We start from the raw sequence: 22,760 nt of genomic DNA on the forward strand, positions 1-22,760 counted from the left end.
CACACAGTCAAAAGCCTTTGCATAGTCAATGAAGCAGCACAGATAGACATTCCTCTGGTACTCTCTGCTTTCTGCCAACATCCATTTAACATTGGCTATAATATCCCTGGTATCACGACCTCTTCTAAACCCAACCTGCCCATCTGGTGGTACTCTGTTGATGTGCTGTTCCAGTCGGTTTTGGATAATTTTCAGCAGAATCTTGCTTGCATGTGATATTAAAGATACTGTTTGATAATTTCCTCACTCTGTTGGGTCACCTTTCTTTGGAATGGAACAAATATCATGTTTAGGAGAGTGGAGGGACAGCACAGGAGAGGAAGACCCTTGATGAGATGGACCGATTGAGTAATTGGGGTAGTGGGAGTAGGTGTGTCGGAGAGTGAGGTTGGCACAGGACAGAGCAGGGTTTAAGGATCTTGTACATAGGGTCTCGACGGCACACAACAACAACAACATCAACAAAGCAGTTTCATACGTTTTGTGCTAGTGTCCCTGCACATGTTATCTTTTTACTAAATAATTTCTGTATTGTTTCTCTAATTGTATACTACACTGAATCAGTTTGGGTACCTCTTTTAAGAAATAATTTTAAGAAATAATTCACACAGTGGAATACTATGCAGCACACAGGAGCAATGATTTTGTAAAATATTACCTAACTTGGGAGGGACAGGAGAGCATTATGCTGAGTGAACTAACTCAGTCTCACAAGGATAAATATTGAATAAAACCATTATTGTAGAATGAGTATAAGGACCCAAAGAGGGGAGGGAGAGGTTGAAAGCAGAAGGATGATGTGCAGGGGCAGAGGAAATTAATCATGGTGCTGTACAATTTGATGGAAAGAATTTGTTCTTGAAAACAATATATTCAAATTTTGTAAATAAACTAGTAGAAAATTAAAAAAGAAATAACCTGTACCTAATATATATAATACATATTACATATATATTATATAGACTCATAGGAACCCTATGAACTGAAGCCTTTCTATAACTATCAGCATTTATCAAAGTTCATAGAGTTTCCAGAGGCATGTTGTTTAGGAAGTGGATGCCACTCCTGCTTCCAAAATCAACAGGTTAGTGTTTAATATATATGTTTTAAGAAGACTAGAATACTCTGTTTATATATCTATATCTCATTAGCAGTGAAATCCACTTAACCCTCTGTCACAAGGAACACGCTAACACTGGATTCCTGTCAAAGTCCCGAGCCCTCCAGCTGCACTTGTTCTGCTGAGACCATATGCTGATCTCCGTCTCCATCACAGTGACATTGACCAGAGAATTGTAATGCCTTGGTGGTCGTGAGGGAAGTGTGTGAGCGATCTTATAACTGGTGTGCAGGGGCTGATGGGTCGTAAGGAGCTCAGGGGCTGCAGCAGCAATGCATGTACCATGATCTCCATGGCGCTCCACCGCGAGGTGCCCCAGTACATCGCCATCCCCTGGTCAATCACGTGCGTCATGGCTCGGACGATTTCTAGGAAGGGGAGACATAAAACACATCATGGTCTCTCAACCTTTCAAAGTTACATGGTCCTCCTCCAAAGTAAGAAGTTTAATGCAACTTTTTTACCAGATTAATATACTTGTTGCTGTCAAGTAGATTTCAAGTCATTATGACCCAATATAACGTGTAGGGTTTGCAAAACTGAAATCTTTACAGACCCGACTGGCATCTTGGGAAGAGCTGCTAGCTGGTGAGAACAAACTTCTCATTAGCAGTCTGGCATTTAACACCAGCTCTCTGCATTAATACTTACCCCAGTATTAGCGATAATAAACCAGTCTGCCCTGAAATACAGTTGGTTTGCAGAGTGGCACAGCCTTACATAAACTGATAACGCATATTTAGTTTGCAGCAAGAGGGCTAAATGATAATAGAAACATGGCCACCAGAAATTCTTTTACTTTGCTTCCTGGTTCCAGGTCTCCTGTGAGAATACACGGTTAACCTCTTTTAGAAGCTGGGGAGCTTACTCACTAAACTGAGAAGAATAAGCTTTTATTCTGACTTTGAATGTAAGGTCGTCGAGGGCAGAAGGCCTGTGGCTTGAAGTAGGATCTGCAAAGCTGGGCTCACACAGCGTGGTTGTTTAATAGAGATGGTTCAACAACGACGCAGACAACAGAAAGATAGACATATTCATGCTGAACACAGCTGACGCCACAGTGCCTGAGAGCCCACAGCGGCACACCATGCCCTCGAAGACACCCGGGGAATGACAGCCTGGGTTCTGCCCAGCTTGCTCATCTGCTTCTCTAAGTTTGACATCACATTTCCTGAACAGGAAGATGAATCCAGGGGTGGATCTGGGCAGAGAATGGCACAGAACCAGAGAATATGGAGAATTTAATGAAAATTCTCGGAAAGGCTTCCATTTGTTCCGTAAAGCAGGTCAGTCAGCTAAGCACTCAAAACGCCAGGTCGTTTGACACTTTCAAGAGGTGGTGGGTGGCAGGAGTTTTCTTCTTCTTTAGTCACAAGTAACCCAGTGGCAAGAAGCTGCACTGCAATCCCAAAGGCACACGGTTTAAATCCACCAGCGTCTCCACAGGAGCGGGTTGGGCCATCCCCTTCCATGCAGTTTGCTGCCTCTGAAAACCTACTGGACAGACAGCTATGGGTTTGTTTTAACTCGGTGGCACACAACAACAATTGTTGTTGTTATGTGCTGTTGAGTTGAGTATGAACCAGTTAGACTCCATGACCAACAGATCTACACCTTGTCCGATCCTGAACTAGCCTTATACTTTGTGACACATTAGAGCCTATTGCAGCAGTCACCGTGTTAACCCATCTGGCTAAAGATGGATTCCTCTCTCTCTCCAACCCTCTACATTCCCGAGTATGACATCCCTGTCCATGGAATAGTCTCTTAGCAATAAGTTCAAAATATGTAAAATGAAGCTTTATCATCCTTGCCTACAAGGAGCATGTTGGTTGCATTTTTTTCTAAGATATATATATGTTTGTGCTTTTGGCCATCCATGGATATTCACTACTCTTCTCCAATATCACAGTTTAAAGGCATCAATTCTTCTTCTGCCATCCTTATTCATTGTTTGTTTTCCTGGCAGTCCATGATACCCTCAATACTCTTCTCCAGCACCACAGCTCAAAGGCGTCAATTCATCTTCTATCCTCCCTAGTCATTGTCCAACTCTGATGCATAACAAGTGATTGCAAAGACCATGGCCTTTATCAGATGCACTTTAGTCTCCAGAGACACACCGTTGCTCTTGAGTACGAAAAAAAAACAAACGCACAAATGAGTAAAAAAACCCCCAAACAAACAAACAAAAATACCGGTGCCTAGTTCAATGCCAACATCACAGACATGGCAAAGGATAAAATCCATGGGATCAGGCATGTTGGGGGAACTCTTCATGGCAAGGATTCAGGGAGCACTTGTTTGATGAACTATTTTTTCTCAATAAGCAACAAACCAAGTGAAGAAATGAGCATGAGAAGTGTGGGGGATAGTGAGAAGTGACGGTTCTGGAGAGTCATGTTACTTCAAATTAGAATTCAATCTAATTGAATTGTTGTTATTAGGTACCGTCAAGTCGACTATGACGCGTAACAACCCTACAAATAACAGATCTGAACTTTGCCCTGTGCCTTCCTCATTCACTATCCCTTATGTCTCCGTGTCAATCCATCTTTTGATGACCCTTCACCTTTCCTATTATGATGGGTTTTTTCCAAGGACTGGGTCCTCCTGACAAAGTACTAAAAAATATATGATACAAAGTCTCACCATTCCTATATTTTTCTTTTCCAAGGTCAGAGAAAAATTCCATCAGTTGCTTAACTACATGTTAGGAAAAGAGCCATCCTGACAGCCGAGCTGTTATATGGTTCTAATATCTAAAGACACTAGAGGGCAGCATTGTTGAAAGAGAAAACCAACTGAGCCAAGATCCAGTCGTTCAGTGTCTCATGGAAAGATCATTTATTTGAAAAGCATTCTGCTAAAAGCGAGACTCCTAGTTGGGGAAAGATGTCAGAAAGATCATTACATTACAAAGACTGGTGATTCTTTACCCATTGATTCTACAATGACTTAGGAACACGAGGGAGCTACAGAAACTGCTCTTGTCTGTGGACTCCCCACGTCTGTGGACTCCCCACGTCTGTGGACTCCTCAGTCACCCCCATCCCAGGGCCTCTTTGATTGAGGCCCAGGCATCGGGATATTAAACAAAGACAGATTGGCTTTTCCTCACCATCACCTCCTGGGAACAGGACTTCTGAACCACAAAGGTGCCTGGGAGGCTGTGGCTACAAGGCCCCTTTGCTGGCTATGAATGAGGTTTCAAGCACACAGCTCTTAAAATTGAAGATGTTTATGCCTGAGATGAAGCACAGTTTCTCTTTAGGCAAAAGATGCGCTGATGTTTACAAAGCAAAAATCAATACAGTGACTCCTAGCGAAGCCATGGAAACAGGCCAACTTTCAGAGTAACCCTCCTGCCAAGGCCATTGGGCACAGAAGCTGTGTAAAGCTGGATGCCTCGAGGATTTACACTTATTGAAAAGCAAATAAATAAAATTATGGATTTGTAAAAAAATAAAATAAATAAATAAAACAGCAACCCAAACAACAAAATAAAACTCATCCCAGATGCCAGATGACTCCACTGTGCAGCCAGGAAGCCAAAGGCAGGTGGTTCAAATCCACCAGCTGCTTTCAGGAAGAAAGATGGGCTATGCTCTCCTGTGCCGTTTACAGCCTCTGAAAACCTGGGAAAGGGTCAGCTAGGCATTCTGACTAAAATGTTATAGAATAACATTCTTGTTGATGCCAATTATTTTCAAAGTGTGGTCCTTGAACCAGCAGCATCAGCTGGGACCTCGTTCAACTCACTATCGTAAGTCTATTCTGACTTGCAGTCACCTTCCAACAGGTTTCCAGGATGGTAAATCTTAATGGATTCCCTGTAGTTCTCTCTCAGAGCCTATCGGGTATTTGATTGGTTAGCATTTGGCCTTTTCTAACACCACCAGAGCTAGAAATGCAAATTTTTACTAAAAACTTAGTGATTTACAAACTGTAGGGTGCAGGTGTCAACATTTAAATGAGCCTTCTAAGCACTTCTGGTGCACACTTCATTTAACAACCAAGGCTTCTACCAGTCTCAAGTAAGCGATGTCAGTGTGCAGATTTTTCCTTGTTTTTTTTTTAGATATGTTTCTTATAAGTAGCATACTAATAGGCTTTACTTTTTTTTTTATCCATCTCTCCTATTCTTTTCTTCTTCTTCTTCTTTTTTTTAATTGAAAGAAATATTTATTTCCATTCCCCCCCCAAAGTGATAAAACAGAGTGTGGAAATTATTGAGCAATATCACTTACATAATATGCAAGCAAAATCCTGCTGAAAATTATCCGAAAATGACTGGAACCGTACACCAGCAGAGAACTTCCAGATGTGCAGGCTAGTCTTTTCTTCTTGACTGGTGCATATAATCCATACACTAAGTGTGATCATTGACAGGAAGATTTTATTGTTGCCATTTTGCTGCATTTCTTTTTCAGCTGTTTCTTGTTAATTGTGATCCATTTATCTTCCTTTAGTGTCTCTGTGTGAAGGACTTTCCTTGGAATTTCTTGTAGAGTTGGTCTTGTTTTCATGAATTCATAAAGTTCCAGCTTTCCAGGAAATGACCTAATTTCTTCTTCATATTTGATGGACACCTTTGCTGGGTACAGGATTCTCTGCTGGCAATTACTTTCTTTTAATCTTCTGTATAAGCTGTTCTATTGTTTTCTTACTTGCATGGTTTCTGCTGAGAAATCAGAACTAATCTACTTGCTTTTCCTTTATAGGTGACTCTCTTTTTCTCACACAGATTTTGTATTCTATCCTTAACTTTGATTTTGGAGATTTTGACTATGATATATCTTGATCTTTTTTTCTCTTGGGGTCCAGTCTGTTTGGTGTTCACTGAGTTTCCTAAATGTTTATTTCCTTGTCCTTCGTTATGCCTGGGAAGTTTTCTTCTAGTAGCTCTTCCACAATTTTCTCAGTACATTCCCTTTCTCCCTAGTGTTTTGGAATTCCAATCATATGTATGTTATCCTGTTCATATAATCCCAGTGTTTTCTTAATTTTCTTTCTGTCTCACTTCTGATTTTTCGTCTAGACTTGATGGCACATAACAACAACAACGTTCCCATTGAGGTTCTTTGTCTTCCAGCTCACTGACTCTGTTCCATCACTTCTAGTCTCCTTTTTTGTTCCTCTAGCATGTTAGAACGTTTGCTATTTATGTCTTAATATTTTGGATTGAATTTTCATGCATTTCCATTATTTCTAGTACTGTGTTGGCTGTACTCTCTATGTCTTGTGATTTTTTTAAGCTCTTGTACCTCTTTATCTATAGTTTCAATTCTTTCTTCCATCTTTTGCAATTTATTCTGTAGTTGTTCAAGTTTCTCTGCATTGATATATTTCTTCTGGCTCCTTATCTCTGGAGTCTTCACTTTCTTTAAGGCTTCCATTCTTTCTTCAGTCATTTGCACTTTCTTCTGTAACTATTTATATAACTTCTTATCAATATATTTCTTCTGGTTCCCTGTCTCTGCAGTATTTCTTTTATTTCTGGCTTCTATCTTCCATCATTTGTGCCTTCTTCCATATCTGTTCATATGACTCCGCATCAAGAGATTACTTCTGCCTCCCTTACTCTGGGGTATTCATTGGGTCTACTCTCCTTTTTTTTGGAGAAGGCTTAATTTGTTTTTTTCACAATGGTTGAGATGCCTGCTGCTTTCTTGATGTTATGTGAAGTTTTTCTTGGTATGTGTGAGGCCCTTTCTATTGTATTGGCATAGGTTGATGACAGTTCTTTATCTTTAAAGTGATCAGTCTATGGGCGTGGGAAACTCACTCTACGGGAAGTCCTTGCTGGGCTTGTAGAGTGGGAAAGTTTGCCTTTTCTAAAGTCCTTCAGGTCTTCCCTGGTCTGCAGCGCAGCCCTGCAGGAATGGTGCCGTACTGTAGCCCCCTCTCCTTTGTTCTCCTTTGTCTGAGGAGTGGTGCAACCAGATTCCCCAGGTTTAGTTTCTGTCTAGAGGGACTGTAGTCAACTTAAAGGTTCCAGTTGTGGAAGTGAGTCACCTGATTGTAGCTCCCTTTCTTAAATTCCATTGTCCTCTTTGGTCCATGGGATAGCCTCACAGTGGCCAGGATCCCCAACTAGGAGTTTTTATCCAGGAAAATTGCAGGCCCCTCCTTCCCCAGCATTTGAATGTGAGAGCTGTAGGATTGAGTCTCTCACCTGATTGCAGCCCCCTCTCTGAGAGCATAAAATGATCCTGGATAATAATTTCATTTCTTTTCTATTTACTATCAGCCCCTTCCATTCATATTTAAAAGCAAATGGAGTAGGGAGCTCTGGTGGCCTAGTGGCAAGAAACTGCACTGTAATCCCAGAGGCATGCAGTTCAAATCTGCCAGATGCTTTGCTGGAGAAGGAGGGACAATCTCCTCCTGTACCAGTCAGTTCCTATTTATGGTACACACACAAAAGAATAATAATAATAATTTTTTTTTTAAAAAAACCCAAATGGTTTGCACCCCAAAATGTGTCTCTTCTTTCTGGAGGGTGAGGGCTTCTTTCTTCCATCTAGGTGGAAGATTCTGGGACTGCTGTGTTAGATATTTGGCTCTGTCTGTCTACCGGGCATCTGTAGGTGCTCAGGGGTCACCAACTCTGGCTAAAGTCTCCAGAACAGTTTCCTGAAGGCAGAACCAGAGCTGGCTGTTCCTTCTTAGGGCAGACTCGCTGTCCCGGGAATCTGCTCATTCTCTATTGAGCTCCCTAAGCAGAAGAGGAGGCTGTGTGATTCACTGCTGTTGCTGAAATATGATATCTATAGATTCAAAAGTGTGATTTATTTTGTTGTTGAGAATATAGACAGTAAAACATACCACCAAATCAACAATGTCCACAATAAATTTCAATGACACAGACTTGCTGAATAGATTCAATGGTTGAGTCCATTCTCATCCTCTTTTTCTGAGTTGTTCTTCCCTCATTGACGTAAACTGACTGCCCCTAAGGTTTCTTTCTAATCTTTCAAGGTGATGCTCTCAATTTGATCCCATATAGACAGTTCTTAAAACAACATAACACTCAAGGCAGACCTTTTGTTTTCCTAGTTAAGCAGCTATGCGATTTTAGTATTACTTCTTCCTTTGTCAGACATGCACTTTAATTCTAGCAAGAGGGTGATTGTTCATGTTACATTCAGATAAGAGCTGCCAAGAACTTGCCCTTGGCAATGACATAATTCTCTTCCCTTCTGGTGCCACCCCAGCCTCACCACTGCCCTGCAATTCTCATGTCACCACCTCCAGTCTTTCCAGTTTTAGCTCTTCTCCCACTTCTGCCCACTGACACTCCTCATGATGTAATTATGAGAAGATGGGCCATAATATTGCACCTTTCTCCTGAGCATGTTCTAAGGCCCCACTATTTCCTAATGATAATATTTAAAATTACAGTGTTTGGTTAATACTGAAAGGTAGTAAAGAAAAAGATGACTTCTGGGATGAATCCTCTCCCATGAGCAAGGTGCACAAAGGACAGTGCGATTGTTTCATACATCACATTTCCCCTCAACAAGCTGGATTTAATACAGTGACTTCAGTCACGGGGTAAACACAGCAGGGTGTGGAAGGACAGCACAGGATCAGACAAAGTTAACATCTCTGGCACATTGGGTCACTCAGAGTCAGAGTGGACTCGACGGCCCCTGACCACTGTGAGCAGTGCTACTAGAAGGAGGACCAGATAGCCAAGACACCCCCATGGTGCCTCCAGGAGTGAACACTGACTTAATATCTTAGCCAAAACCCTGTTAGAACAGTATGTTGACAGAGAACTGTCAAAAGTTCAAGCAGGATTTAGAAGAGGCCGTGGCACCAGAGATATCATTGCAGATGTCAGATAGATCTTGGCTGAAAGCAGAGAATACCAGAAGAATGTCTATTTTTGATTTATTGACTATGTAAAGGCATTTGACTGTGGCAATCATAACAAATTGTGGCTAACATTGAGAAGAGCAAAAATCTCAAAACACTTAATTGTGCTCATACAAAACCTACACCAAGGCCAAGAAACTGTTAGCCAAACAGCAAGGGGACGCAGTATGGTATGAAATCAAGAAAGGTGTGCCTCAGGGCTACATCCTTTCTTCACACTTAATCAATATATATGCAGACCAGAGCGTTCAAGAAGTTGGGCTTTATGAAACCGAATGTGGCATCAGCATTGGAGGAAGATTCATAAACAACCTGCATTATGCTCATGGTACAACTCTGATTGTTGAAAGCAAGGAGGACTTAAAATGCTTGCTGCAGAAGATCAAAGATGATATCCCTCAATATGGATTACAACTCAGTATAAAGAAAACAAAAATCTTCGCCACTGGGCCAGTAGGCAACATCAGAAGAGATGGAAAAAAGATTGAAATGGTCAACAATTCCATCTTTCTTGGATTCACAATCAACACCCATGCCACCAACAGCCAAGAAATTTTAAAAAAAAGTGTTTCTTTGGGAAAATCTATTGTAAAAGATGTCTTCAAAGTACTAAGGAGCAGTAATGTCAGTTTAAAGCGTATGGTGAAACAGATATAAGCCACGCTCTTTTCAATTATCTGCTATGCATCTGAAAGTTGGACAGTGAATGAAGATGACAGGAAAAGAATTGATGCTTTTGAGTTGTGGTGTTGGAGAAGAGCACTGAATATTTCATAAACTGCAAAAACACCAAACAAATATATGTTGGAGAAAGTGCAGCCCGGGTGCTCGTGAGAGGCAAGGATAGTGAAATTGTGTCTCACATTTATGGGGCATGTTGTTATGAGGAATCAATCCTTGGAAAAAAGGCATCTTTTGTGACAGGTCAGCAATAGAGAAAAAGACTCTCACTGAGATGGATTGACAAAGTGGCTGTGGCAGTGGGCTCAAGTGTGTCAGAGATGATGAGAAACGTACAGGCTAGGAAGGGTTTCAGATCCACTGTTCGTACATTGCTATGTGTCATGTTGACTCCATAACACCTAACAACAATTGTTTAGAGTCTATTGTAGAAAACAGTGGCCTCATTTCATTTCTCAAGTCATTACGGAAGACTGCTAACCACTCTCCCCAGCTCCATTTAATGACCATACCCTTGTCTCTGCAGATTTTCCAGACCACTTTATCGCATGAAATTTACAGCCTCAGAAACCCCTCTGGAGGATGAGCTATGGGTCGGTTCTGACTTGATGGTACACAACAACATAATATCCTTCAATATCAACTTCCCTATGTCATCTTTGAACATTTTTTTTTGTTTTACTCCCAACTATTCAATATTTAAAAGACTGTAAATGATTTCTTTCTTTGCTTATACAGTCTTCATGATTCCCTTTCCTTGGCTCTGTTTTTTCTTTCTTTTCCTGTTGCTAATGGCTCTCATCTTTTCCCACATAAACCAGTGAACTTCTCGGGTTTCTCAAACGTGGATCATAACTAGCTGTGGCTAACAGTGAAAAGAATGGGAATCTCAGAATACTTACGTGAGCTCCTGGGAAGCCTATACTAGACCAAGAGGTATTTTCCCTCACAGAGCAATGGAACTCCACATGTTTAAAATCAGGTAAGGTGTGCACCAGAGCTGTTTCCTTTCTCTGTACTTGTTCAAACTACATGCTAAGCAAATATTGAGCAGCTGGACTTTCTGAGGAAGAACGGAGCATCAGGATCAGAGGAAGACGCATCAACAACCTGTGTCATGAAAGTGACAAGGACTTGAAGTGCTGGATCCTTGCTGCAGAGGATCAAATACTGCAGCTTCAGTCTGGATTGCATCTCGTTATCCAGAAGACAAAAGTCCTCACTGCTGTGCAAACATGCAACATCATGATAGATGAAGAAAAGATCGAAATCGTTGATGTTGTATTTCATCATTACTTGGATTCACAGTCAACACACCTTTGGTACCAACAGTGAGGAAATCAAAAGACTTGTTGCGTTGGGAACAAGTTGCGTTAGTCTGCAGTCAGGAACTTGTCCACAGGGCTAAAGAGAAGGGATGTCCATTTAAAGATGAAGATACATCTGATCCAAGCCATGATCTTCTCAATTATTTGCCGTGCCCCTGAGAGTTGGGCAGTGAATAAAGATGACAGAGTAGAATTGATGTCTGAGTTGTGGTGCTAGGTGGGAGTACTAAATATGGACTGCCAAGAGTACAAACAAATATATCTTGAAGAGGGTATAGCCAGAGTGCTCCTTAGAGGGAAGGATGATGAAACTTCATTCACACAGTTTGGGTATGTTTTCGGAAGGGCCCAGTCCTTAGAAAAGGACATCATGCCTGAAAAAGTGGAAGGTCAGCGGAGGAGGGGAGGACCCTCATCAAGATGTGTTGACACAGTGACTGTAACAACGGGCTCTAGTGTGACAGAGATGTGAGGAGGATGGCGCAGGAGAGGGCAGGGTTCAGATCTGTCGCTCACAGGATCATCAGAAGGCTAGTCAACTCGACCACACCTAGCAAAAACACATGATAAAGGTCCAGAAGCTTTGGTGAGTGGGGCAGTACTCTCTGAGGAGCACACTGCAAAACCTCTTACAGTAGGGATTTCCCCCCCTCTGTTACACTAGTGTTGTGTTGTTTGTTGTTGATTGCCTTCAAGTTGAGCACGATTCATAGTGACCCTATGAACAAAAGGCATGAAAGCCCCTCTAGAATGATCGGTATTTATCAAAGTTCATAGAGTTTCCAGAGGCATGTTGTTTAGTAAGTGGATGCAGCAAAAACATCTAATAGACAGGAAATGTCTATCTAATAGCTTCTGTGGCTGGCAGGGTGTCTAGCGTCTGCATGGAATTGGCTGCTGGTATCCACTCTAGTATACTGATGGGTTCGCTATCAGTTGTGTTGTTGCTGTCATGTGTCATTGGATCGTTACCGACTCTTAGCTAACCCCCCAGCAGGTTTTCAGAGACAGTAAATCTTATGGGAAGAGATTGCCCTTCCTTCTCCTGCGAAGCAGCTGGTGGATTCGAATGATTTGCTTTTCGCACACTTTGCAGGACTAACATCTGGCTTTTTGAAATTTATTTTCATTTTTGTTGTTATTGGAAACCCGAGGAAGCCGGAGCCTGTGATGGAGGCACCTCTGGTCTTCGAGTTAGTTGCCATGTGTGTTAATGCTCTGTCACCGTTTTGCTTTGTCCATGTACAAGGTCCTTGATACCATCCCACAACTTGCCTGGTTCTCAGTTGTTCGTGTTCAGAGCATCAAGCCTAGTTTTGAAACGGTGTCTAAATTTACTTGGAATATACTCAAGGTCATATTTTGATTGAGTGGGCTTGTTTGAATTTTCTCAGCTTTCCATTTGAACTTGGCCCTGCTTAGGCTAGAACGAGCAATTGATGATCTGTTCATAGTCAGCCTCTAGCCTTAGTCTTCCTTGACGTATAAATGAAGATATTTTAAAAATTATGTCAATTACCTGAGCTCTACCTCTTAATTTGATAACATTGCAAAAAATATAATACTATTTTTATTGAGAATATACACAGCAGAAGATATAGAAGATATACCAATCCAGCAATTTAAACACGTTTCATTCACTTATGTTGATCGCATCTTTCCAGTTGTGCAACCATTTGTCTATGGGAGAAAGTTAAGACGGTCTGTTTTCCTAAAGACTGTGGTCCTGGAGACCCTATGGGGCAATTCTAGTCTATGCTACAGGTTCACTAGGTGTTTAATCAACTCATTGGCACATGACGACAACTTAAATGAGCTCGTTTAAAATATTTAGCCATAAGTATCAGCTGCTCTGAAGGAAGAAGGATGGACCGTCCTCCCCATTCGGTTTACAGCCTCTCCAGAGCGCCTGGAGGGTCATCTTTGTATGAGTCAGTTTCGACTGAATAGCACCTAACAAGCAGCATGTGAAGTTTTATTGTTGTTGTGTGCTGTGGAGTCTGAACCGACTCACTGCCGGCCCTCTGATGGATTTTCAGAGGCAGTTAACTGCCTGGGAGAAGATGGCCCATCTTTTTCCCTTGGAGCAGCTGGTGGATTTGAACCATGTACCTTTGGGTTGTGATGCATAGCAAATGATTAAAAAAGATCATGGCTTTAATCAGGGGCACCTTGGTCTTTAAACTGACATTATTGCACCTTAGTACTTTGGAAAGGTCACTGACAATAGACTTTTTCAATATAATATTTCTTTTGATTTCTTCATTGCTGGTACCAAGGGCTTTGATTATGGTTCCATGTAAGATGAAGTAACTGACAATTTCAGTTTGTTCTCCATCTATTGTGCTGTTGCCTATTGGCCCAGTGATAAGGATTTTGTTTTCTTGTTCCTGAGATGTCAACTAAATCAAAAGCTGTAGTCTTTGATCTTTTGCAGGAAGTGCTTCAAGCTTTAGATTTCTGTAAGCCAGTTTATATCATCTGCATGACAGGTTGTGGATAAGTCTTCCTCCAATCTTGATGCCACATTCTTCTTCATAAAGTGCAACTTCTCCAGAGACAAAGACTCATACTCCAGGTTGTTTAGTAATTATGAAGTCTAAGAAGCGCCATCCCGTTAAAAAAAAATCTGGTCTCACCTTAACCGAGTGATCATCTTAGCATGAGATGCCATTAGAATCCACATAATGGAGGAAGGGCTGAGGGTCTGTTTCCATAAAGATCACAGCTAAGAAAACATTACGGAGCACATTTCTACTCTAAGGACGAGTGGGGATGGCGTGAGTCAGGACGGGTTTAGCATCAGTGGGGTCTAAGTCACAGGATGCTGTTACTTCAAGGTCCCGCCTGCAGAGTCTCATGAGCTCCAAGGTGGAGCATTCCAGTCCCCAAGTCCTGGAATGTCACTGCACTTCAGCTGTGGCTCACGAGGAACTTCTAGAAATAAGTTCCCCAGAGACTGAGTCGACCTCCTTTCAGAATACGGAGTTCAATCTTGTCACAACTCCAGATATCTTTCAGGGAGATGACAACTTACCCGGAAGGAAGTTCACATGAGTTACAGGCCCACAGATCCAGAATACTAAGCAGCCCTGTTTTTCATCTGACAGCTGGGGTGAGATGAGGAAACGTTCTTGTTTCTACCCTCAAACCTTACTAGAAACATCTCAAGGGGAAGAGGAGAAAACAATCTTTCTGAGCTTTATGAGGGTCACAAACATGTTGTTGTTACGTGCTGTCAAGTGACTCATAGCGACCCTATGTACAACAGCCCTGGACCCTGCTGTATCCTGAGCCAGTCTCACTGACTCCGACACACCTACTCCCATTGCCCCAGTTATTGTGTCAATCCATCTCACCCGAGGTCTTCCTCTCCTGCACTGTCCCTCCAACCTTCTGAGCATGATGTCATTCTCCCAGGACTGGTCCATCTTGGCCACATGGCCAATGTATGTGAGACTAAGTCACAAAACAAAACAACAGCCTTGGAGTAGAAGCTCAGGGTCCAGAACCTTTCCTCAGTACTGCCTCAGACAAAAATCCTTTCCTGAAGCTGGCACATGGGATTTGGACTTAAATCCCCTTAAATGTGAGACAGGTCAGCATGAGAAACAGCAGCAGTGCAGAAGCAGTGAGAGGTACAAGACATCACAGAAGTGACTTGTGGCCTAAGCCATCATATCAAGGGGTGGCTGGGGGGAGAGAGGTGCTGGATGGGGTAGGAGGGAGTAGTATAAGGAATGCTGATGTGGCAGGAAAAGGAAAGAGACGGACAACACACACACAGACACACACGCACGTGTGCGCACACGGGGTGGTGGGAGGGGAGGAAACTGAATGTACGGGTTCTTTCTGTAAGGGGAAGCATCTTTCATCTGCTCCTTTCGAGAAAATGCTTGTCTGTCAGGTATTGTTCTAGAGTGAAGCATCCAAATTAAGACAGATTAGGAAGAAGGATTGGCCATCCACTTCAAAAATATAACAGGCCTTTGAAACCTCGATGTACAATGGAGCACAAACAGGAGAGGAGGCACAGTAATAAGGGCCAAGGCGTGCAACCCACGTTGCTTCTCCTTCCGTATCTCACTAAGCTGTGAGCCATGCTCTACTCAAAGGCACCTCACAACAACAGCAATGACGGTCAGGTTCAACTCTCAGCTTACTGTTGGCCCAACATGGAAAGTAGGAAAAAACCAGAGCTGGCGGAGAAGACTATAGGAAGAAGCAAAATCTCAGGAATATAAGCACATCCTTCACCAGGATCTTTTCTTCTAATTAGGGTATAATGGAATGTCGGTGGCAATCTTTCATTTCCCAAGAAACCATAAAACAAAGAACTGATGACTGCTGTTAGTTTTGTTATTCTAGGGGCCATCGAAACTGTTCCTAGATTCACAGAAATCCCCCGACAACAAAAGGTATGTTTGTTCCTGCTTTGTCTTTACAGTCACTGCTTTGTTTGAGTTCATGGATGCAGCCACTATGTCAATATGGGAATACATCTCACCGAGGGTCTTCCAAGCATGGTGTCCTCTCAGGAATGCTTCCTCCTTAGAATCACGTTCCAAGAACATGAGGCAAAGTCTTCCCATCTTGCTGCTAAGGAACATTCTGGCTGCACTTTTTCCGAGAAAGATTTCTTTCTTCTCCTGGCAGACCCCAGGGCAGTCAGCAGCACAGCTCAAAAGCATCACTTCTTCTTTGGTCTTCCTCTTCATCCAATGGCTAGCTTTCCCATGCACATGAGAGAATTGAAAAATACCATGACTTGGGTCAGAGGCAGTTTCAGTCCTCTTTCAGGATGGAAGGACCAATGAGAGCGAGAATTACAGGGAGGGAGTGGGAAGTGTGGCTCCATGGTGGGTATTATAATGAATGTTACAAAACAGAATGTGTGCGAATTGTTGAAAGAAGAGGTGACATCCTTTGTGAACTTGCACTCAAATCACAATAAAATGATTTGCAAAAGAGAAATCAAACAATTTACTACTGTAATGGATAAATCTATTGTAAAACACATCAGCTTTGCTCTAAAACACATTCAAGAAGTTGTTTGCAACAGATATGCCGAGATTTCCTGACTGCTTTTGCCCAGGTGAATATGAATCAAATAAAATAAAAATGAAGCCCTGGACCACTTTGATCTTTTATCAGTTTTCGTGATGCTACATATTGTTTCATTGCAAGGATTTTTGTCTTCTAAGTGTTGAGGGATAATCCATGTTGAAGGCCCCAGTCTTCGATCTTTATCAATACATGCTTCAAATCCTCTGCATTAGCAAGCGAGATTGTGTCATATTGTAGGTTGTTAATGAATCCAATTCTAATACATTTTTATTCATTTGGTTCAGCTTCTTGAATTATTTGCTAGGCTACTAAGGACACAACTCTGATACACACGCTTCCTGATTTTGAACCATATGTTTTGCCCTTGTTCTGTTTCAATGACTACCTCTTTGTCTATGTACAAGTACTGCATGAGCACAATGAAGTGTCCTGGAATTCTCATTCTCCATTTTCACTACCATTTCATTGATAATGTTATCTATCTGAATGACTGTTATCTATCTCAGAAGGCTTTTGCAGAGTCAATAAAACACACACACACACACACACACACACACACACACACACACACACACGTTGTGGTGTTTTCTGTTTACAGCCATGATGCATTTAACACTAGCAATGTTGTTGATTGCCATTGAGTCTAACATGACTCAGAGCAACCCTATGAGCAAAAGGCCTGAAGCCTTTCTTTAACTATTGATATTTCTCCAAGTTCATAGAGTTTCCAGAGCCATGTTGTTTGGGAAGTGGATGTCACTCCTGCTTCCAAACCTGTCTTGAACTGGGAGCGCCATCAAACACTGTCCACCATGGATAATCATTATGGCATTTGACCCCCCCCCCCAATGGCACAAGGTTTAGCATCACAGAAAACCCAAATTGACAGAAGAGTGCTGGACCACTTAGAAGAATGTTGCACCAGCAATGGTACTCCTTATTTCATATCCTCTTCTAAACTGAACTTGAGTTTCTAATAGTTTCTGGTTGGCGTTCTGCTGAAACAATTCTTAATTATCTTCAACAAGACTTCACCTGTGCACTATGTTGTTGTTGTTGTTATGTGCCGTCGAGTCGTTTGCGACTCATAGTGACCCTATGCACAACAGCCCTAAACCCTGCTCTATCCTGCGCCAACCGCACTGCCTCTGACACACCCATCACCCCAGTCACCGAATCAATCCATCTCATAGAGGGTCTTCCCCTCCTGCGCTGTCCCTCCACCCTCCCAAGCATGATGTCCCTCTCCAAGGACCCGTCCCTCCTGGCAACATGACCAAAATATGTCAGACGAAGCCCCGGAATCCTTGGTTTAATCCTCTCCAAGATGAATCTGTTTGTTTTCCTGGCAGTCCATGGTACATTCAGTACTCTTCTCCAGCACCACAGCTCAAAAGCATCCACTCTCCTTCTGTCCTCCCTAGTCATTATCCAACTCTCTGATGCATAACAAGTGATTGCAAAGACCATGGCCTGTATCAGGCGCACCTTAGTCTCCAGAGAAAAACCGTTGCTCCTGAGTACTTTAGAGAGGTCCCTAACAGCAGACTTTCCCATCGCGATACGCTTTTTGATTTCCTGACTGCTGGTGCCAAGAGTGTTGACTGTGGAGCCGAGCAGACTGAAGCTGTGAACAATCTCAATCTCTTCACCATCCATTCTGACGCTGCCAATTGGTCCAGTGGTGAGCATCTTTGTCTTCTTGACATTGAGCCTCAGTCCATACTGAAGGCTGCAGTCCTTGACCCTTCGCAGCAAGTGCATGAGGTCCTCCTCAGTTTCAGCAAGCAGGGTTGTGTCATCTGCATAACGCAGATTGTTAATAGATCTTCCACCAATCCTGATGCCACAATTCTCCTCATAGGGCCCAGCCTCTCGGATAATCTGCTCTGCATACATGTTGAAAAGGTTTGGAGACAGGATGCATCCCTGGTGTACACCCTTCCCAATTTTGAACCATGCAGTGTTACCCTGCTCTGTTCTGACTACTGCCTCTTGGTCCAAGTATAGGTTTCGCAGTAGCACAATTAAATGTTCTGGGATTCCCATTCTTCTCAGAGTCAGCCACAGTTTGTTATGATCCACACAGTCAAATGCCTTTGCATAATCAATGAAACACAGATATTAATGTTATTACTTAATAATTTGATAACACAGAGGTATTCTGCTAGGTCACTTCTATTTGGAATGGGTACAGATGTGGATCTCTTCCAACAGGTTGGCCAGGTAACTGTCTTCAAATTTCTTGGCATAGGTAAGTGAGCACCTCCACCCATTTATTGAAACGAATCAAGTGAATACATACTGTTATTTGGAATACAGTTTTCTTTCAAGCTGGCTCCTACATCACATATGTTCAGCAGCTTTGGCAAGCTGAACTTCTTAGTATGCTGTTAATTTCTCCTGTTCTCTCTGTGGGAGCCAGTTGGAACAAGATAATCTGTTTATCGGGGAACTGCTTGATGTCTGTCTAATAGGTGTGTGCTGAACTGTCACACAGATACAAGTTTGAAGACCTCTGTGAACTCTGGAAACTTTTCCAGTGGGCTTAGACCACTTACATCTGATAGATTCTAAATCATAATGACAAAATAGAACAGAGCACAACTTTCCCACACAGTTTTTAATGCTTTCCGTATTTATGGAATCAGACTGCTACATCCTTCTACCCCATGGCAGCTGCTGGGTTCTAACTTCTGATCTTTATTGGTTAGAAATTGAGGGGAGCTCTGGTGGTCTAGTGGCAAGCAGCTGCACTGCAATCCCAGAGGAACACGGTTTGAATCCACCAGACGCTCTGCCGGAGAAGGAGGCGCAATATCCTCCTGTACCAGTCAGATCTGATTTGACGGTACACACACACAAAAATTAAAAAAAAAAAAGAAAAGAAAAGAAAAAAAAGAAATTGAGTGCTTCAACACTGTACTACCAGGGGTCCTTTCAAGTGGGCCCAGAAAACTCACAATTAGGTTAGAAAACGTAAAAAGGAGTCTTGTGGTACGACAGTCAAAGGTCTTAGCTGCTGACTGAAAGTTTGATAGTTCAAATCCACTCAGTGACTCTAAGCAAGAAAAACTCTGTGACTTTCTAAAACAGATTTCCATCTAGGCAATTCTGTGGGGCATTTCTTCTCTATCTCATGGGGTCTCTGTAAGTTAGAATGGACTCAGTAGCAACCACCTAAAAATAAAAACAACAGAAGATTTTACAGGAGAGCAGGGGTGGGGGTGAGGTGGGCACAAGCTGTCTAACTCCATGGGAGTCTAACACGTGACATCTCTATGAGTCAGAATGGATTCAATAGCACCCAACAAGGACAGAGTTTATAAATCTGAGACAGCATGTCAACATGTAAGGGTAGTGAGTGGTCATATGCCTTTGCTGTACTTAAGATTATTTCATTCTGCTTTAGAACATAAGAGAAGCAAATAAGCAGGGAGAATAAATTAATGGTAGCGCTTCAAGTAGCTTGTGAGACACAGGGGGAAACTGAGTAATGTGTGAGGTAAAGCTAAGTAGATTAAACAAACCGTCTCTTAATCAAAGTAGCTCCAGACAGAGCTGAGAATGTGTGCACTGGACAGTCAAAGGCAGGGGTGGGACGACCCTTCACAAGTCACAAAGCAGTGATGGACACGTGGCCCCAAACATTCATGACACACAAGTTATACATGCGAGGACTGAAATGAGATCTTAAATTGGCCATTTATTACTGACCTCATTTCTAGCCTCAAAAGTCTTCTGCACATGCACAAGAATGTGCGTAAGGTCAATTCATAACTGTTCATCAGGCTAAGTGGATAGTTGCAGTGAATGGCCCAGTGGGCTTGTCTTTGTGGCCTTTGATAAAATAAGTATGCTTTTGACCCATCTGCCGAAAACCCAACCCTGGTCTGAATAACCTAATGTCCTCCTAAGTGATGCAGAGAAAAGCAGAAAGAGAAAACAGAATCTATGAACACGACACGGCCTAGGTTTCAAGAAGTTTGGCCCCTTCCTTGGTTGGTCTTCTACCCTAAGTGTGCCCACAACCCGGTGTCTCTTTCCCTCGGCATCTAATGGATTTAATAAGCCATGTGATTGAAGCATCTTAATTTGTTCTGTGAGCCTTTCTGTAAAGCCCTCCAGGGTAGCCCAACTGTGGCCCTGGAGGTTACCATTCCTTCCATCAAGGTAATTTCTCACATGACATATTTATATTGATTGCAGGACAATGTGTGTGTGGGGGGGAGCTTTCTGTTAACTTTGTGAGTTAACGATGTACTAGATAGCATTCTAAAGGTCTCTTTCTTTATATGTATCCCACATCACTTAATTGGCAAAATAACCCTATAGATTAGGTATTATTTTTTTATTTACACTTTATAAATAAGAAAACAAAGAACCCATTGCTTTTAAGTCGACTCTGTCTCTGAGAGACCCCGTGTGTGGGACGACCCTCGAGTTTCCAAGGCTGTGGATCTTCACGGAAGCAGACTGCCTCATTTTCTCCATCAGAGCACCTGGTGGGTTCAAACTGCCAACTTTTCAAGCACTTAATTCACTGTGCACCTACAGAGGTTAAATGACTTAAAAATCACACGGAATGAGTGTTTGGAAGTGAGCTGATTCCAAAGCTGTGCCTTTTATTTGGGCCGAGTCCCTGTAGGCTTAGCCAGACCTGTCCTGTTGCTTCTCAACTCCCTCTGAGACATCATTTAGTTTTTCTCCTTACTATTACTACTACCTGTAATATCTCTCTTATTAACTGATTGTCTCCTTCATAAGAATATATATATTTTTTATAAGGGCAGGGTTTTTGCCTGATTTAGTCACTTCTTTCTTAGTGACAAAGCCTATGAGGACTTTTGCTCCACCCCAAAGGGCCCGCTTCCATGCGGTTTAAACCTGCTGCTCCGCTGGGGACAGTCTCCGACCACTCCCTTGACAGCCATGGAAACCCACTGACGGCTCCTCTGTGGGTGGGTTCTGACTGAAGGGCTGTGAGGAGTAGAAGGAGTCACTTATTTTCAGTCAGTGCCTAAAAGCTCAGCACACGTTAGGGGTTCAGTGAATTAAATTCTTCATGAAGATCACCACACTGGGAATGGAGCCCCTTGTGAAAGAAACATGAGGTTTTAAAATCAGAAGTCAGCCCACCCCTGCTACCAGTGTTGTGTCTTAGATTGGATGAAATGAATTTCTCCTTTCATGTGATGACTTGTTCTGTAACAGATAAAATACCTGCTGAATAGATCTAGAGTTGGTTGTTGTTGTTGTTGTTATGTACCGTCAAGGCACTTGCAACTCATAGAAACCCTATGTATAACAGCCCTAAACTCTGCTCTATCCTGCGCCAATCGCACTGTCTCTGACACACCCATCCCAATTACCCCAGTCACTGAATCAATCCACCTCATAGGGGGTCTTCCCCTCCTGCGCTGTCCCTCTACTCTACACAGCATGATGTCCCTCTCTAAAGACATGTATCTTCCTCTCTTGCACTGTCCCTCCACCCTCCCAAGCATGATGTCCTTCTCCAAGGACTGGTCTCTCCTCACGACATGTCCAAAGCATGTTAGATGGAGCCTCAGAACCCTTGCCTCCAAGAAGCAGCCCGGTTTGACCCTCTCCAGGATGAATCTGTTTGTTTTCCTAGCAGTCCATGGTATTCTCAATACTCTTCTCCAGTACCACAGCTTGAAGGCATCAATTCTCCTTTTATCCTCCTTAGTCATTGTCCAGCTCTCTGATGCATAACAGGTGATTGCAAAGACCATGGCCAATATCAGAGGCACCTTAGTCTCCAGAGAGACACCATTGCTCTTCAGTACTTTGGAGAGGTCCCTGACAGCAGACTTTCCCATGACAATATGTCTTCTAATTTCCTGGCTGCTGGTACCAAGAGTGTTGACCGTGGAGCCAAGCACACTGAAGCTGTGAACAATCTCAATCTCTTTGCCATCCATCCTGATGCTGGCAATTGGTCCAGTGGTGAGAATCTTTGTATTCTTGACATTGAGCCTCAATCCATACTGGAGGCTGCTGTCCTTGACCCTCTGCAGCAAGCGCTTCAGGTCCTCCTCAGTTTCAGCAAGCAGGGTTGTGTCATCTGAAGATCTAGAGTAGTAGTAAAAAATTTTTTTCTTTTTCTTTTATTTTATATTGGTTTGCTTACAAATTTCATTTACTTTGTGCTTCACTCTTTCTTCATTCATATTGTGCCTCATACAATCATTTCCATGCATTATGTTTTAGAAAATAACCATTGGACCTTGTCCATCATTACCCTGTCTTCTCAGGCTCCCACCAGATCCTTTCTATGTCCTTTACACACTCCTCCACCCACCAAATTGTGCAATGCTGTGGTTTTGCTCCTACCCATCCTTACCCACACCTTTCCCCTTGGGTCCCTGTACATGCTTTACTAGTGATCCTTCTATTTTTGCAATAATGGCCTTATTCAGTATTTGTCCTTATGAGACTAAGTTAAGGACAAATACTGTATAAGGCCATTATTGTAAAACTAGAAGGATCACTAGTTCATTCAGTATAATGCTCTCCACTCTTTCTCAAGTTATGTAGTATGTTTCACAATTGTTTCTCCTCAGTGCTGTGTTGAATTCCATCATGTGACTGTACCACAATTCTCATTCCATTCTGTGTGGTTGGACATTTAGGCTTTTTTCTGTGTTCTT

The 22,760-nt window shown here is 42.5% G+C and overlaps 1 protein-coding gene across 5 annotated transcripts in view; it reads right to left on the reverse strand.

Moving 5' to 3' along the window:
- KCNAB1 (potassium voltage-gated channel, shaker-related subfamily, beta member 1) overlaps positions 1-22,760 on the reverse strand; it is a 613,103-nt gene that overhangs the window by 35,107 nt on the left and 555,236 nt on the right. For all 5 annotated transcript variants that reach the window (XM_006897776.1, XM_006897775.1, XM_006897777.1 and 2 more), the window contains one exon: positions 1,403-1,488. In XM_006897776.1, coding sequence (XP_006897838.1) covers positions 1,403-1,488 — 86 coding nt within the window. The remainder of the gene's footprint in view (positions 1-1,402; positions 1,489-22,760) is intronic.

The sequence above is a fragment of the Elephantulus edwardii genome, unplaced genomic scaffold, assembly GCF_000299155.1.
Source record: "Elephantulus edwardii isolate Elephantulus edwardi_28Jun2011 unplaced genomic scaffold, EleEdw1.0 scaffold00215, whole genome shotgun sequence".
Lineage (NCBI taxonomy): Eukaryota > Metazoa > Chordata > Mammalia > Macroscelidea > Macroscelididae > Elephantulus > Elephantulus edwardii.